The 14,360-nt window shown below is 46.2% G+C and overlaps 1 protein-coding gene across 2 annotated transcripts in view; it reads left to right on the top strand.

The window, feature by feature from the left end:
- The window catches only part of LOC115099378 (carboxypeptidase A2-like), a 30,793-nt gene extending 18,525 nt beyond the window's left edge, over nucleotides 1–12,268 (top strand). For both annotated transcript variants that reach the window (XM_029616980.1, XM_029616981.1), the window contains exons 8-11: nucleotides 4,669–4,759; nucleotides 7,534–7,733; nucleotides 10,837–10,921; nucleotides 11,565–12,268. In XM_029616980.1, coding sequence (XP_029472840.1) covers nucleotides 4,669–4,759; nucleotides 7,534–7,733; nucleotides 10,837–10,921; nucleotides 11,565–11,752 — 564 coding nt within the window. In that variant the 3' untranslated portion in view covers nucleotides 11,753–12,268. The remainder of the gene's footprint in view (nucleotides 1–4,668; nucleotides 4,760–7,533; nucleotides 7,734–10,836; nucleotides 10,922–11,564) is intronic.
- The last annotated feature ends 2,092 nt before the right edge of the window (nucleotides 12,269–14,360 follow it).

The raw sequence follows: 14,360 nt of genomic DNA, 5'->3' as shown, positions 1-14,360 counted from the left end.
TATCCCAGTGACTTACACCAACAGATACAGTATCATTCACACCTCTGTGACTATCCCAGTGTCTTACACCAACAGATACAGTATCATTCACACCTCTGCGAGAATCCCAGTGTCGTTCACCAACAGATACAGTATCATTCACACCTCTGCGAGAATCCCAGTGTCGTACACCAACAGATACAGTATCATTCACACCTCTGTGACAATCCCAGTGTCGTACACCAACAGATACAGTATCACTCCTAGCTCTGTGAGAATCAGTGTCGTACACCAACAGATACAGTATCACTCCTAGCTCTGTGAGAATCAGTGTCGTACACCAACAGATACAGTATCATTCACACCTCTGTGACTATCCCAGTGTCATACACCAACAGATACAGTATCATTCACACCTCTGCGAGAATCCCAGTGTCATACACCAATAGATACAGTATCATTCACACTTCAGTGAGTATCCTAGTGCATTACACCAACAGATACAGTATCATTCACACCTCTGTGACTATCCCAGTGTCTTACACCAACAGATACAGTATCATTCACACCTCTGTGAGAATCCCAGTGTTGTACTCCAACAGATACATATAATTCACACCTCTGTGAGAATCCCAGTGTCGTATACCAACAGATACAGTATCATTCACACCTCTGTGACAATCCCGGTGTCGAACACCAACAGATACATATAATTCACACTTCTGTGAGAATCCCAGTGTCATACACCAAAAGATACAGTATCATTCACACCTCTGTGAGAATCCCAGTGTCATACACCAACAGATGCAGTATCATTCAGACCTCTGCGAGAATCCCAGTGTCATACACCAACAGATGCAGTATCACTCCTAGCTCTGTGAGAATCCCAGTGTCATACACCATCAGATACAGTATCATTCAGACCTCTGCGAGAATCCCAGTGTCATACACCAAAAGATACAGTATCATTCACACCTCTGTGAGAATCCCAGTGTCATACACCAACAGATGCAGTACCATTCAGACCTCTGCGAGAATCCCAGTGTCATACACCAACAGATGCAGTATCACTCCTAGCTCTGTGAGAATCCCAGTGTCATACACCATCAGATACAGTATCATTCAGACCTCTGTGAGAATCCCAGTGTCGTACACCAACAGATACAGAATCATTCACTCCTTTGCAAGAATCCCAGTGTCATACACCAACAGATACAGTATCATTCCTCTGCGAGAATCCCAGTGCGTACACCAATAGATACAGTATCATTCACACCTCTGTGAGAATCCTAGTGTCATACACCAACAGATACAGTATCATTCACACTTCTGCGAGAATCCCAGTGTTATACACCAACAGATACAGTATCACTCCTAGCTCTGAGAGAATCCCAGTGTCGTATACCAACAGATACTGTATCATTCACACCTCTGTGACAATCCCAGTGTCATACACCAACAGATACTGTATCATTCACACCTCTGTGACAATCCCAGTGTCATACACCAACAGTTACAGTACATTCATTCTTCTGCGAGAATCCCAGTGTCGTACACCAACAGATACAGTATCATTCACACTTCTGGAGAATCCCAGTGTCGTACACCAACAGATACAGTATCATTCACACCTAAGAACATAAGAACATAAGAAAATGCTTTACTGGGTCAGACCAAGGGTCCATCAAGCCTAGCATTCTGTTTCCAACACTGGCCAATCCAGGCCATAAGAACCTGGCAAGTACCCAAAAACTAAGTCTATTCCATGTTACCATTGCTGATGGCAGTGGCTATTCTCTAAGTGAACTTAATAGCAGGTAATGGACTTCTCCTCCAAGAACTTATCCAATCCTTTTTTAAACACAGCTATACTAACTGCACTAACCACATTCTCTGGCAACAAATTCCAGAGTTTAATTGTGCATTGAGTAAAAAAGAACTTTTTCCCAGTGTTATACACCAACAGATACAGTATCACTCCTAGCTCTGTGAGAATCAAAGGGTCATACATCTGACAGATACAGTATCATTCATGCCACTGTTAGTATCTTTGTGTCATACACCTGAGGGCTGTGTATACACTCATATCTCTGAAAGTTTCCTATGATATGTGATCATGTGGGTATCATTCAAAACTCTCTGAGTAATTCAGTCACAAACCTAATGTTTGTGTACTTCACTCAGCCCTCCATGACTATCCCAGTGTCATTTACCTGAAGGCTGTTTTTGTTATGCCTGGCAGCTCGCGGGACGATCCCGCAAGCTGCCTCACTCAACCAGATGCCACCAGCAGTCCTTCACATTTGGAATGCCGTCAGCTCCCTAATGCAACTGAGTGGAATTCAAGACACTGCCATGCTTCCTCTCTGCTGGCTTCCCCTAGGTTCCCGCATACCCAACTCTCTACTGGTTAAAGAGCCCGCAGTGGGAATACAGTCCTGGTGCCCTTGGATTTCATCACTGACTCTCTTCTATTTTAGGCTCCGTCTAAGGAGCAGAAGATGCCTCAGCAATGGGTCTTCTATAGTGCCTTATGCCTCCAGTGCGTGTTGCTTGTGTTCTTGTCTTGTTCCTGTCTTGTTCCTGTGTCCCTGCTTTGTCTTGGACTTGCCTTGCCTCGTCCTGCCCTTGTCTTTGTTGCCTTGCCCTGCCCTCATCTGTCTCCACCTTCTCTGTCCTTCCTAGTGCTCCCGTGTCTTCCTTTGGTTTGATTCCCCAGTACTGACTGTTATGTCCACCGTCCATGGCCGTCCGTGGCAGGCCCAACTCACCGCATGTCTGACCTGGCCCTCCACCTCTGGTGCTCTCGCAGCAGTGGCCAGTCACCACCGCCACATTTCTCCTGGTTCCTTGCACTCCACATGGTGGCCGGGACGCTGCCGACCAGCGTTCTGATCCTGGGTCTCCCTAGGCACGTGCACGTGCACGCATGCTACATGCTCTACTTTTAAAGGGACCTTGGTGGGAGCTCTGGGTTCGTCCCCGCCTGATGACATCATGGACCTGGGATATTAAAGCCCCTCCTGTAGCATTCACTAACCGACTTGGCAATGAGTTCCATGGTTCCTTTTGGTACCATACTTTCTCCATGGACCAATTGTTCCTGTCGTCGGACCTCTGCGCTTCTCCTTCCGGGTTCCTCTCTCAGCGCTTCCCGCTCCGCGGGTCCTGGCTCAGCACAACCCAACCAGACTCCTTCACAGCGCTTCCCGCTCCTCGGGGCCAGGCTCAGCTCAACCTTATCCGGACTCTCTCTCTCTCTCTGCACCTCCCACTCCTCGGGTCCTGGCTCAGCGCAATCTAACTGGACCTTTGCTGTGCGCTTCCCACTCCTCTGGGCTAGGTTCAGTGCAACCTTACCCGGATGCTCTCTCTGCACCTCCCGCTCTGTGGAGCCCGGCTCAGCGCAACCTGTCAGGACTCTCTCTCCCAGCGCTTCCCGCTCCTCGGGTCCAGGCTCAGCACCAGCCTATTTGTGAGTTCCAACAACAGTGCCCGCGGCTCCTGGGAAATCCCACGGGACTTCTCCTGGAGGACTTTTGCTACAGTGCCTTCTCTCTCTGGGAGTTGGCTCAGCGCAGTACACCTTCAGACTGGGCCTCTGAGCCCCGCTCCTCGGGGTAGCCCTCTACGCTGCTGCTACAGAAGGTCTTGCCACCGGATCGCCGAGTCCCAGGCAGTACCCCTGCGCTGCTACTCTTCAGGCATCGGCTATAGCGGATTACCCGCTCTAGTTCTCCTCCTGCACATTACAGTTCATGTCTCCGCAGCTGCTTCTCCTCTCTTCGAGGCCACCCCCACGTGGTCCTGCTCTAACTCCCTTCAGTGCTGCAGTGGCCCTGCACTCGCAGAGACTCTCTCTCCTCCTCCCTTGAGAGTGCCTCTGCCTCTAACTGTGCCTGACCTCTCTGACACTCTCTGCCCTCGCTCGCCTACCCTCTCCGGGACCAGCCACACGGGGGCGCTCCGAAGTCCTGCCGGCCCCGGCTCCCAAGGGCTCGACCTGAGGGGAAATGAGGGTCAGCACAGGTGAAGCTCCAGCCTGCCTCTGTTCCCTGCCAGCCTCGCCTCCCGACGGTGGGGACCTGTGGGGCCCAACCTTTCAGGTAGCAACGACCCCCACCTCGGGCCAAGGGTCCACAATTCCTAACACCGACCTCTGCTTGGACCTTGACCACATCTCGCCTGCTGCTTGCCTCAACCTTTGGCCCACCTCCAGGACGGGCCTGCCGCCAGCCATGACCTCGACCTGTCCTTGGACTCTCATCTGCCTGACTGCCCCAGGGACCTGCCCAAGTCCTACCAGTCACCAGAACCCAAGACCTCAACTTGCAGGGGAGGTGGTTGGATGTAGGTGAATTTTCAGTTTGTCCCACCGCAGGGCACATCCCCCAGGCTGCCTGCATGGGGCCTGGCGGGGTTGTCCATTAGGTTGCACGAACTACACCACAGCGTTAAGTGCTCACAGATACCCTGCTCATTCACAACTCCATGACTGTCCTATTGTCACATATCGGATAGTATGTGCATCATCTGCACCCACGTGAGTTATCCTCATCAGGGTACAATTCTCATACCTCCATGAATGCCACTCTCCCTTTCACCTTTTTCAGTCAAAATCTGTTTCTTATGCATTGTTAGTGCTGGCACCTCCCTATACCACAGAACTTTCCTTTCTTTGAATCTTAGAACCGCTTGTGGAGGAAGACCCGCTCCAAGATTGCTGGAAGCCGTTGCATTGGCGTTGACCCAAATAGAAACTGGAATGCAGGATTTGGAGGTAATGCAATGTGAGGGCACAGGGAAAACGTGTTGGGGCAGAGTGTCACCGGCATGCCACCTGACGACAGGTCTGGCATCCAGGCTAGTCTTCTTATTTGCTCATTAATGAGTGGAGACTGCAGGAATAAGTAGGGAACGCACCTTAACTTCCAGGAGCTGCAAATCTCTGATCGCGACACTTCTTTTTTTGATGATGTTCTGCTGTCATAGGACTTCAAGAAGCATTCCCTGCATAGTCAAGATCACTGAACAGCTGCCCCAGCTGAAGTCTCCCATGGCTTCCAGCACATGGAGACTGTGCTGAGGATAATTATGTAGTAGTGGCAATGGAGGAGTGCAAACAGTTCCGCAGGCCATGCTTTCAAGTCTCTTCTCTTGAAGAACAGGCATTTCATGTTAGAAGAACTGAATGAAAAAATACATCTGTGGGCAGAAAGGAGGAGATTTATCTAAAGTTGAAGGTGCTAGACCCTTTGCCCTGCGATAGCTGCCACCTATTTGCAGTTTTAGAGCATTAATGAAGCTTAGCAGGCTCACCCAGTCCTTTTGCTGCGATTTGTCTATCTTTTCTGATGTACCATGTAGGAAAGTGAAAATAAAATGTTTGCAAAAGTGATCCAGTCTCAATATAGATTACAGATGAATGAAATTATATCTTTGTGAAAAGCACAGTTCATTAAATACTGTTTCTGTCATTTGTGCTTCATTTGGCATTTCTTTGCTGTATTGATAAATAAGCACCTTTTTCAGCGTGATTGGTGCAGTGCATGTTTCTTTGATAAACCGGCCCTCTTTTGGTGTTATTTGTGCAGTATGTGCTCCTTTGATAAATCATTCTATTACAGAGACAAAAAGATAGAGGCACTGGAGGGAAAGTAGGTCAGGTGTTTTTGTCATGTTTGACAGAATGATCCCAGCAAGTGCAGATGGGGATCTCTTCTTATTCAAAATGGAAGCCGATTCAATATGGAGTGCCCCAGGGTTCTTCCTTGTCCTCCATATTGTTTAACATCTACTTACAATCATTGTGCAATCTATTGGAAGAGAAGGGATTTTTTTTAGACTCTACATAGAAACATAGAAATGACAGCAGAAGAAGACCAAAACGGCCCATCCAGTCTGCCCAGCAAGCTTTCGCACTTATTTTTTTTCATACTTAGCTGTTACTCTTGGCCCTTATAAGTAACTTTTTGGTTCTATTTCCCTTCCACCCCCGCCATCAATATAGATAGCAGTGCTGGTGCTGCATCTAAGTGAAGTATCTTGCTAATTGTTTAGGGGTAGTAACCGCCGTAATAAGCAAGCTACTCCCACGCTTGTTTACCCAACCTATGCAATTCAGTCTTTATTGGTTGTTGTCTGAATATAAATCCTCTTTTCTTCATCCCCCTGCCGGTGAAGCAGTGAGCTGCGCTGGATATGTATTCCAAGTGAAGTATCAGGCTTAATTGATTCTGGGTAGTAACCGCCGTAACAAGCAAGCTACTCTCCTGCTTTTTTGTGGATGCAAATCCTTTTTTTCCACATTTCCTCTTGCCGTTGAAGCATAGAGCAATGTTGGTGACGCATTAACTGTGTGTATGTTTATTGAATAAGGATATTCATCTCCAGGTAGTAGCCGTCATTCCCGCAAGCCACCCCCAGGCCTCTTCTCTTCATTCACATCCTCTAGACTTCATGGATCCACAGTGTTTATCCCATGCCCCTTTGAAATCCTTCACAGTTTTGGTCTTCACCACTTCCTCCAGAAGGGCATTCCAGGCATCCACTACCCTCTCCGTGAAGAAATACTTCCTGACATTGGTTCTGAGTCTTCTATGCGGATGACATTCAGCTAATATTCCCAATATAGGATCATTTGGCTGATGTTGTGTTGTTGATCTCTTCTATATTAGATATGGTTAATCACTGGCTTAAATCCAATGGTTTACTTTTGAATATTGCCGAGACCGAGATTGCACTCATAGAATGTGCTAAAAAAAAACCCTCACAGTTTTCCAAAAATAAGGTTGGAAGGAGTTAAGATTACTCTGGTGGAGGTTCCATGCAATTTGGGTTTTTGTATTGATAATTCATTCAGTTTTTGACTCAGTTACAGGCAGTAGTGAAGAAAGGCGTCTTTAAATACGAATGCTGTGCTGTTTGCAGTTTATTTTGGAAATTCAGGATTTTAAAATGAGAATACCCTCTTTTGTGTTATCAGTTTTGGATTATTGTAATGTGTTGCATATAGGCTTGCCTAAAGCACACATTCTGATGTGGTTCACTGAAATAGATGCTTAGAGCCAACAGCTGTGGAGAAAACTTCTCATTAAATGCTACAAAATAACATATAAGGCTTTATGGAACGAGAAACAGGCAGAGTGCTACACAAAGCACCAGTATAAAACGCTTTCTCAAATGATGTTACTGATAATAAGACTTTATGGAGGATTTTACACTTGTACATTTCCAACACCTAAACTAGGTTACACAATTGTCAAAATTTCTATGATTGGCTTTTTACTATAAATATTAATCTGAATGGCTGTTTGAGGATTTGTTCTCACTCTGCATATTAACGATGTCTCAGTATTATTGGTAAAGTGCTCCTTTATCATGACCTTTGGCTGCAGTGTCCCTTGGTGAAGACTCGGTGCTTCCGTGGTTTTATTTATATTGTCTCAAATGTGTGAATCAGAAGCAACAAAGCTGAAGTACATGCTGAGTGCTTCTGCATGTGATTTGGTTCTGCTCCCATGTCACAGTTTCCCTTCACTTTTCCCCTCGCAGGCCCTGGTGCTAGCAAGGATCCCTGCTCAGACTCGTACCATGGGCCCCAGGCTGAATCTGAGGTGGAAGTGAAGTCCGTGGTGAACTTTATCAAGGAACACGGGAACATCAAGGCCTTCATCAGCATCCACAGCTACTCTCAGCTCCTCATGTTCCCCTATGGTTACAAGTGCACCAATGCAGCCCACTACTCTGAGCTGGTGAGTTACTGCTCTGATCCAGCAAACCCGCAACTGAGCTGGTCCTGCTTCAGACAACCCCAGGAAAATAGGTCATTTAACATAACAGCAAAGAGATGTGCTCCTGTGTCTCACAGCTGGGTTCAAATATTCTTTAGTTGAAAACTAGCTGAAAAAGTATTATCTATCTGTATTTTCTACTTCAGTCCCAAGGAGCTGCACTGCCTTTATGCTAACCAGGACCATCACTGGATTAAACAGGGTTTCAGGCAGTCAGGGAGGTGATATGATTCACTGAAATAGATTCTTAGAGACACAGCTGTACAGAAAAACTTCTTTTAATAAATACTACAAAATAATATAATAATAATAAGGCAATACCTTATGAAGAGAGAGGAAGATGAGAGACAGAGTGCTAAGCAGAACAGCAGCATAAAACTCTCTTTCATATGATTTCACTGATAATAAGACATTATATAGGATTTTATACTTGTACCTTTCCAACTCTTAAACTAAAGTACATAATTGTCAAAATTTCTATGATTGGCTTTCTACTGGAAACAATTAATCAGAATAGCCGTATGTCAGTTTGCTCTTCTTGTCTATCAGGCCAATTCAGTAAAAGTCGCGGGAGTGCGGGCGAGTGCCCGCTCTCCTGTGCGTGCGCGATTCAGTATTCAAATGAGGGCCCGCGGTAAAAAGAGGCGCTAGGGACACTAGCGCATCCCTAGCGCCTCTTTTTTGTCAGGAGCAGCGGCTGTCAGTGGGTTTGACAGCCGATGCTCAATTTTGCCGGCGTCGGTTCTCAAACCCGCTGACAGCCATGGGTTCGGAAACCGGACGCTGGCAAAATTGAGCGTCTGGTTTTCAACCCACGAGCCGCGGGCTGATTTAAAAATTTTTTTTTAATTTTTAAAATTATTTTTTACTTTTGGGACCTCTGACTTAATATCGCCATGATATTAAGTCGGAGGGTGCACAGAAAAGCAGTTTTTACTGCTTTTCTGTGCACTTTCCCGGTACCGGCAGAAATTAGCGCCTACCTTTGGGTAGCTGCTAATTTCTGAAATTAAAATGTGCAGCTTGGCTGCACATTTTACTTACTGAATCGCGCGGGAATAACTAATAGGGCCATCAACATGCATTTGCATGTTGCGGGCGCTATTAGTTTCGGGGAGGTTGGATGCGCGTTTTTGATGCACTAATACCCCCTTACTGAATAAGGGGTAAAACTAGCACGTCAAAAACGCATGTCCAAATGCAGGTTAACAGTGCACTCCACTGTACTGTATCGGCCTGTCAGTTAATTGACCTTAACTTTGTATGTAAATGTTAACTAGGGGCTTGCTACTAGCTGCAGTGTCAGCATGATCTTGGTCCGTTCTAAAGCATATGGGGATAGACTTAAAGATCTAAACATGCACACCCTAGAGAAAAGGCGAGATGGGGAGATATTTCCAAGGTTTCCATGCACAGGGGGCAAGCCTTTTTCAATGGAAAGGAGGCTCTAGAATGAGGGGTCATGAGATGAGGTTGATAGGGGGTAGATTCAGGAGTAATAGAAAATATTTCTTTACAGAGAGGGTGGTGGATAATTGGAATGGCCTCCCAGTGGAAGTGGTAGAGACAAAAACAGTATCTGGATTCAAGAAAGCATGGGATAAATGCAGGGGATCTCTAAGGAATTGATGAGAATTATAATGCTAAATTAATTGGACAGATGGGCGCAGACTGGATGGTCCATATGGTCTTTTTCTGCCGTCATATTTCTGTGTGTCTAAATATGCTTCTGTAACCCCGTGGCCCAGTTCTTTTCTGCTAACCCAGCATTTCTATGTCTTTCCTTCTGTGGCATCTGTCTAGCAAAACTCAAGCACAAACTTGAAGAAAAAAATGTTATAGAATCTTGCTAGTAATTATAAAGCTACTTATAAACATTTTTTTAGGAGAACAAGAATAATGATTTCTTTGTGTGGCATGTCAAAAGGTGTTTCACGTCTTTATCACAAGTCATAGGGCTTTGTGCACATACAACAGAGGGGCAAGCCCAACTCCTATGTTGTAGGGGGGGTCTAGCAGCTGCATGGGAGCAGACCTTCACTGTTTTTAATGACAGTGGTGATGTGGTGCGCTGGTACCCTTCCAGCCTGGTGCCTCAGGCAAGTTCACGTCATGCCCAGTCCTCCCAATGGCCCGAATGCCAACCCTACACCAGCCTCCATATACCACTGTTGCCTTGGGTCCTCCTTCCTACAAGAAGTTCCCAACCAAAGGAAGGCAAAGCTGAGGAACCTTTGGTTCAAGTTCACAGAGACACAGGGCCCAAGGATTAAGTGCACTGTGCCATTCCTTGGCTCCTCTTTCAATACCCTCTGCTGTTAGGAGGCTGCAGGTGCTTGACTGTCTTCTGGTGGCAGAGAATCTTAACATCCTGTGGGGAGCTTTGTGGATGAACAAGATTGGCAACATGAACTCCCTTTGGAGGTACAGTGGAGGGCTAAATGCATTTTTTGTGGGTGCCGTAGGTGCTCCTCACCAACCTGGGCCATGAATCTTATTTTGCTTTTTTTCTATGTGCATGAGTAAGTCAGCCTCTCTGTACATAGAATAGTCTGCAGTCATGAAACAGCATCATTGTGCTGACTGATTTATTATGTGCATCTGGAGGGATGGACACAGTGTCCTCCAGATGAGTTCTGTTGCGTTACAAAAAGAGCACTTAAAAAGCAAAAGGAAAGGAGAAGATCCTGTTCAAAGCAGTCATGTAGAACAGGTCAAAGGAGTAGGAGTGTCGGCTGGATTAGGGGTACAGGACTATCAGGGAAGCATCTGATCCAGCACTCTGCAATTATAAGAGCATTACACACAGGCAGCACTGTTCATACATGGAAGTTTTCTTAGGGATAGAAGTCCATGTCTGCAGTAGGATAAAACCAGGACAGGATCAGCATATTCTGCAGAAATGGAGTCAGTTGGTTACCCTTACTCAGGAGTGACTCACTGACTGATATTAACTATGGATAAACGTTCCCCTTAGAGGCACAAGAGAAGTTTCACCTGCCGTGAGCTCTTAGTCTTGCTAAAGCAGTGCCTGCCTCACCTTTACATGTTTGTGTCTCGCCAGAATGCCGTGGCGAAATCTGCCGCCAGCGCTCTGACCTCTCTCTACGGCACGGCCTACAAAGTGGGACCCATCTGTACTGTCATCTGTAAGTATAAGCACTGTGCTCACATTAGACAGTAACCGAGTAACCGCTGTGCAGTACTGCACCGTCACCAGCAGGGGGCCACGCAACCTTTCACGGTCAGAAAATCACATCCATCCAGATTCAGAAGTCAAAATAAGCAAGTCCTAATTTATCATGGGGCGAAAAAAAAAAAAAGAAAGCATTTTGGGAAGTCAGTTTCTTCTATTCTCTTATTTTAGAACTAAAAGGAAAAAAACCAAACCCTAAAATTGGCATTCGAGAAGCCCTGATCAACCGCCATCCTGATTATGGCGAAGGCCCCCTGTTGACACAGCTCATCTTTTTATTGAATCCATCTCCATAGTGTCTGCTTTTCATAAAGCTGGATACAGCGCTGATTGATTAAAAAAAAAAATCAGTCACCCGCTGTGCAAATACCGCGCCATGCAGGAGCGCTCCCAAAGCCCGAACTGGCGCGTCTGGCTGCTTGTCACCCTGTCACACAGCGCTCCGTGGGAGGGAGAGGAGGGAAAAAAAGGAGCTTTCCTGCCACAGCACAAAGGGACAGAAGGTTCCCTGCGAGTCTTGTGCTGCGGGCCCCCCGGTGTCGGATCCGCTCTGCCAGCCCTGTGCCGCCTAACGCATTGCTCCCTTTGCTATTCAGATCAAGCCAGTGGAGGCAGCATTGACTGGTCCTACGATTACGGCATCAGGTATTCCTTCGCCTTCGAGCTGCGGGACACGGGGCGCAACGGGTTCCTCCTGCCGGCCAATCAGATCATCCCAACGGCTGAGGAGACCTGGCTGGGCCTGAAGAAGATTTTCCAGCACGTGCAAGACAACCCCTACTAAAAGAAGCGGATGTCAACCTCTGGAGGCGGCACTTATGTCTCCTCGAAAACTCTCATCCTACAAAATTTATTCCTTCTTCCGAGAGCCTTTAGAAGGTATTACCACCTGCCAAGAACCTAACTTTGGGGGTAACACGAAGGAGAAATGAAAGGCTGGCTTGTCCTGCGGTAACATAACCCACGTGGCCCAGTTTCAGAGCTGACACTTGACTCACTTTCTGGAGAAAGACGTTTGGCCATTCCTAGTTTTCAAACTTGCATTCCCAGTGCATTGTGGTAGGTGTAGTCCCTGCTTCCTCTCTTTTGAAATCAGCACAAAAAGAGCCATAATGCAACAGGAGTGAGGGTCTCTGAAGGCCAGGAGCGGCCTCAGGTCTCCCTCCAGGAACTGGGTCACTTGGCAGCTCTGTATCTTGTTCCTCCAGGGGTTATTGTCATTCATGGGCCACCACATCATGAAATTCTGATAATATGTAATGTCTCTGCAAAGAAAATTATATGTTACACATGGCAGTGATCCCCTTGTTTTCTGTATGACGCGCATGTCAGTTGACTAATCTGCATTTCACTTTTACTATATTACTTCCCAGTTCAGCTCAGATTCTTTCTGCCTTGCTCATAATATCATCAGATAATGGCCAACTAATTCCCTGCTGTATAGCGATGTCATCAGCGAGGGACTTCCATCTTTTTTCATACAGTGTTCACTAGGGCTGCCAACTACCCATAAAAATAGCAAAAGAATGGACCTGTCCAGAAGGACTATAAATATCTTTATGGGGCTCATAAATTTCCAGGTTGACCAAACAGGTTGATCCATTCTTAGCTTTGCCCCATTGCATGCAGGGAACTGTAGTTTTGAATTATCTAAGGAAAATCAATGGAGCAGTCTGAACTTCATCTCTATGCATGCAATGGGACTGGATCGGGCCCGTTCAGTCGAGCTGGGGTGAGCTGGCAATGATAAACCCTGGCCCTGTCTCTCTTTTAGCTCCCTTTGACTTTGGGCAGTAACTGGAAGTATTGCAGCTTGCGTCACAGACAAATAGGGTTCCCCCTGGAGATTTTGCTATCATCCTTCCTCTGCAAATGTCTTCCCCTCCCCAACCATTTTACTGACAGCAAAAAGGTTGGATTGTCACTCGGCAGTCCTGGCAGTAACTGGCCAGCCAGTGAAAAAAAAAAAAGAAACCAAAGGTAAAACTCAGGAGCTGTGACATCATCATCTATCATTGTTAAGCCACTGTCCAGGCTCCAAAGCTGTCATCTCTCAAAAGAATAAGCTTGATACACTTTTATCCATGCAGTAAGTGGACTGGATCAAGCCCAGGCAGCAAACCTACAGGTCTCATTTTAAGAAGCCACCTGCTGTCAGCAGTAGGAGGAGAAGACATGGCCACGGCACGACTGTACAGGCACAGATAGGTCTTGCAGTAGAGTGACTGTTTATAATAGCTTTAAATCCGTCACCCGCTAGCACACACTGAAGAATGTCCAGTGGATCCCCCTTCGTCTTTGAATAAGCAGGTAAGGCACAGGATGGAGAAAAATCAGTGGGATGCTCCGCCAGCTGTCATTTAAAAATGATTGAAGCTCTCGATTCACCAGCTACACAGCAGAACTAAAAAAATAAACAAAAAAAACCATGCACTTTGCCAGGTTTGTGAGAGCAAGGCTCATCCAAGTCACCTGAGGAAGGTAACCTTAAAATCTGGCAGCTTGTTAAAGAATATGCAATCTTCTCTTTCCTGGTATTTTCGCTTTAAAAGAAAAAAATCACTAATAGCTGAATGTCATTGGAGATATTTTATTAAAAAATCTCATCTGGTTTGCTATTGATACAAAATAGGAAGCGTCACATAGAGATCCTTACCCTTATGTGCGGGTTTCCATCTTTCTCCTGACTTCAGAATATGAGGGACACTCTCAAATAAAGCATGTCTGCGTTGGTTGGGACAGTCCCTCATTTTGGATAAAAAAAATAAAAGAAAAAGGCTATTTCTACAAAATAATTAATCCAGACCAATGCATTTCAGGGACATTTTATGGCATTCATTTCCCACCCATGCATGTCCCAAAATGGCCTTCAAAAGAGCGCTAGAAAGTTGAACTCAAGGTCATTTGTAACAGCTCGGAAGAGCAAAGCAAGACTGGGCACACAAGCGGCAGAAATTAGTTACCAGCACGACTTTCAACAATGTTTCGGTATGAATGGTCCACAGACACAGAGTCAGCCTTTTGATAAAAGAGATTGACTGGGGTTACAGAGACTTCTTGTAGGTAGGCAAAAAGCTCTAAGTTTCACTGAGGAAGTCTATGCTCTGAGGCTGGCCTGATAGTTCGATTCTCAAGCCCGACTTTGCTCCTTGGGCCTGCTGAGGTAGGAAATGCTGAAGAGGCAGCACTCACAACCTCTGATGTGGGGAGAGAGTCTCAGGTCATTATGTAATGCAACATCTTACTACCAGATGTAACAATACCACAGGCCATGGGGTAGCCAGCTTGGACCAACAAGTCTATAACATCTCGGACAATAACCAGGTCAATGTTGACAAGTTGGTGATGGCTAGGTACTGTTCAGCAAGGCCAAGGAGATATAGGTGGCCATA

Source organism: Rhinatrema bivittatum, chromosome 9, assembly GCF_901001135.1.
Source record: "Rhinatrema bivittatum chromosome 9, aRhiBiv1.1, whole genome shotgun sequence".
NCBI classification, from domain to species: domain Eukaryota; kingdom Metazoa; phylum Chordata; class Amphibia; order Gymnophiona; family Rhinatrematidae; genus Rhinatrema; species Rhinatrema bivittatum.
Note: the sequence above shows the minus strand (reverse complement) of the source record. Positions and strands in the feature narration are given on the sequence as shown.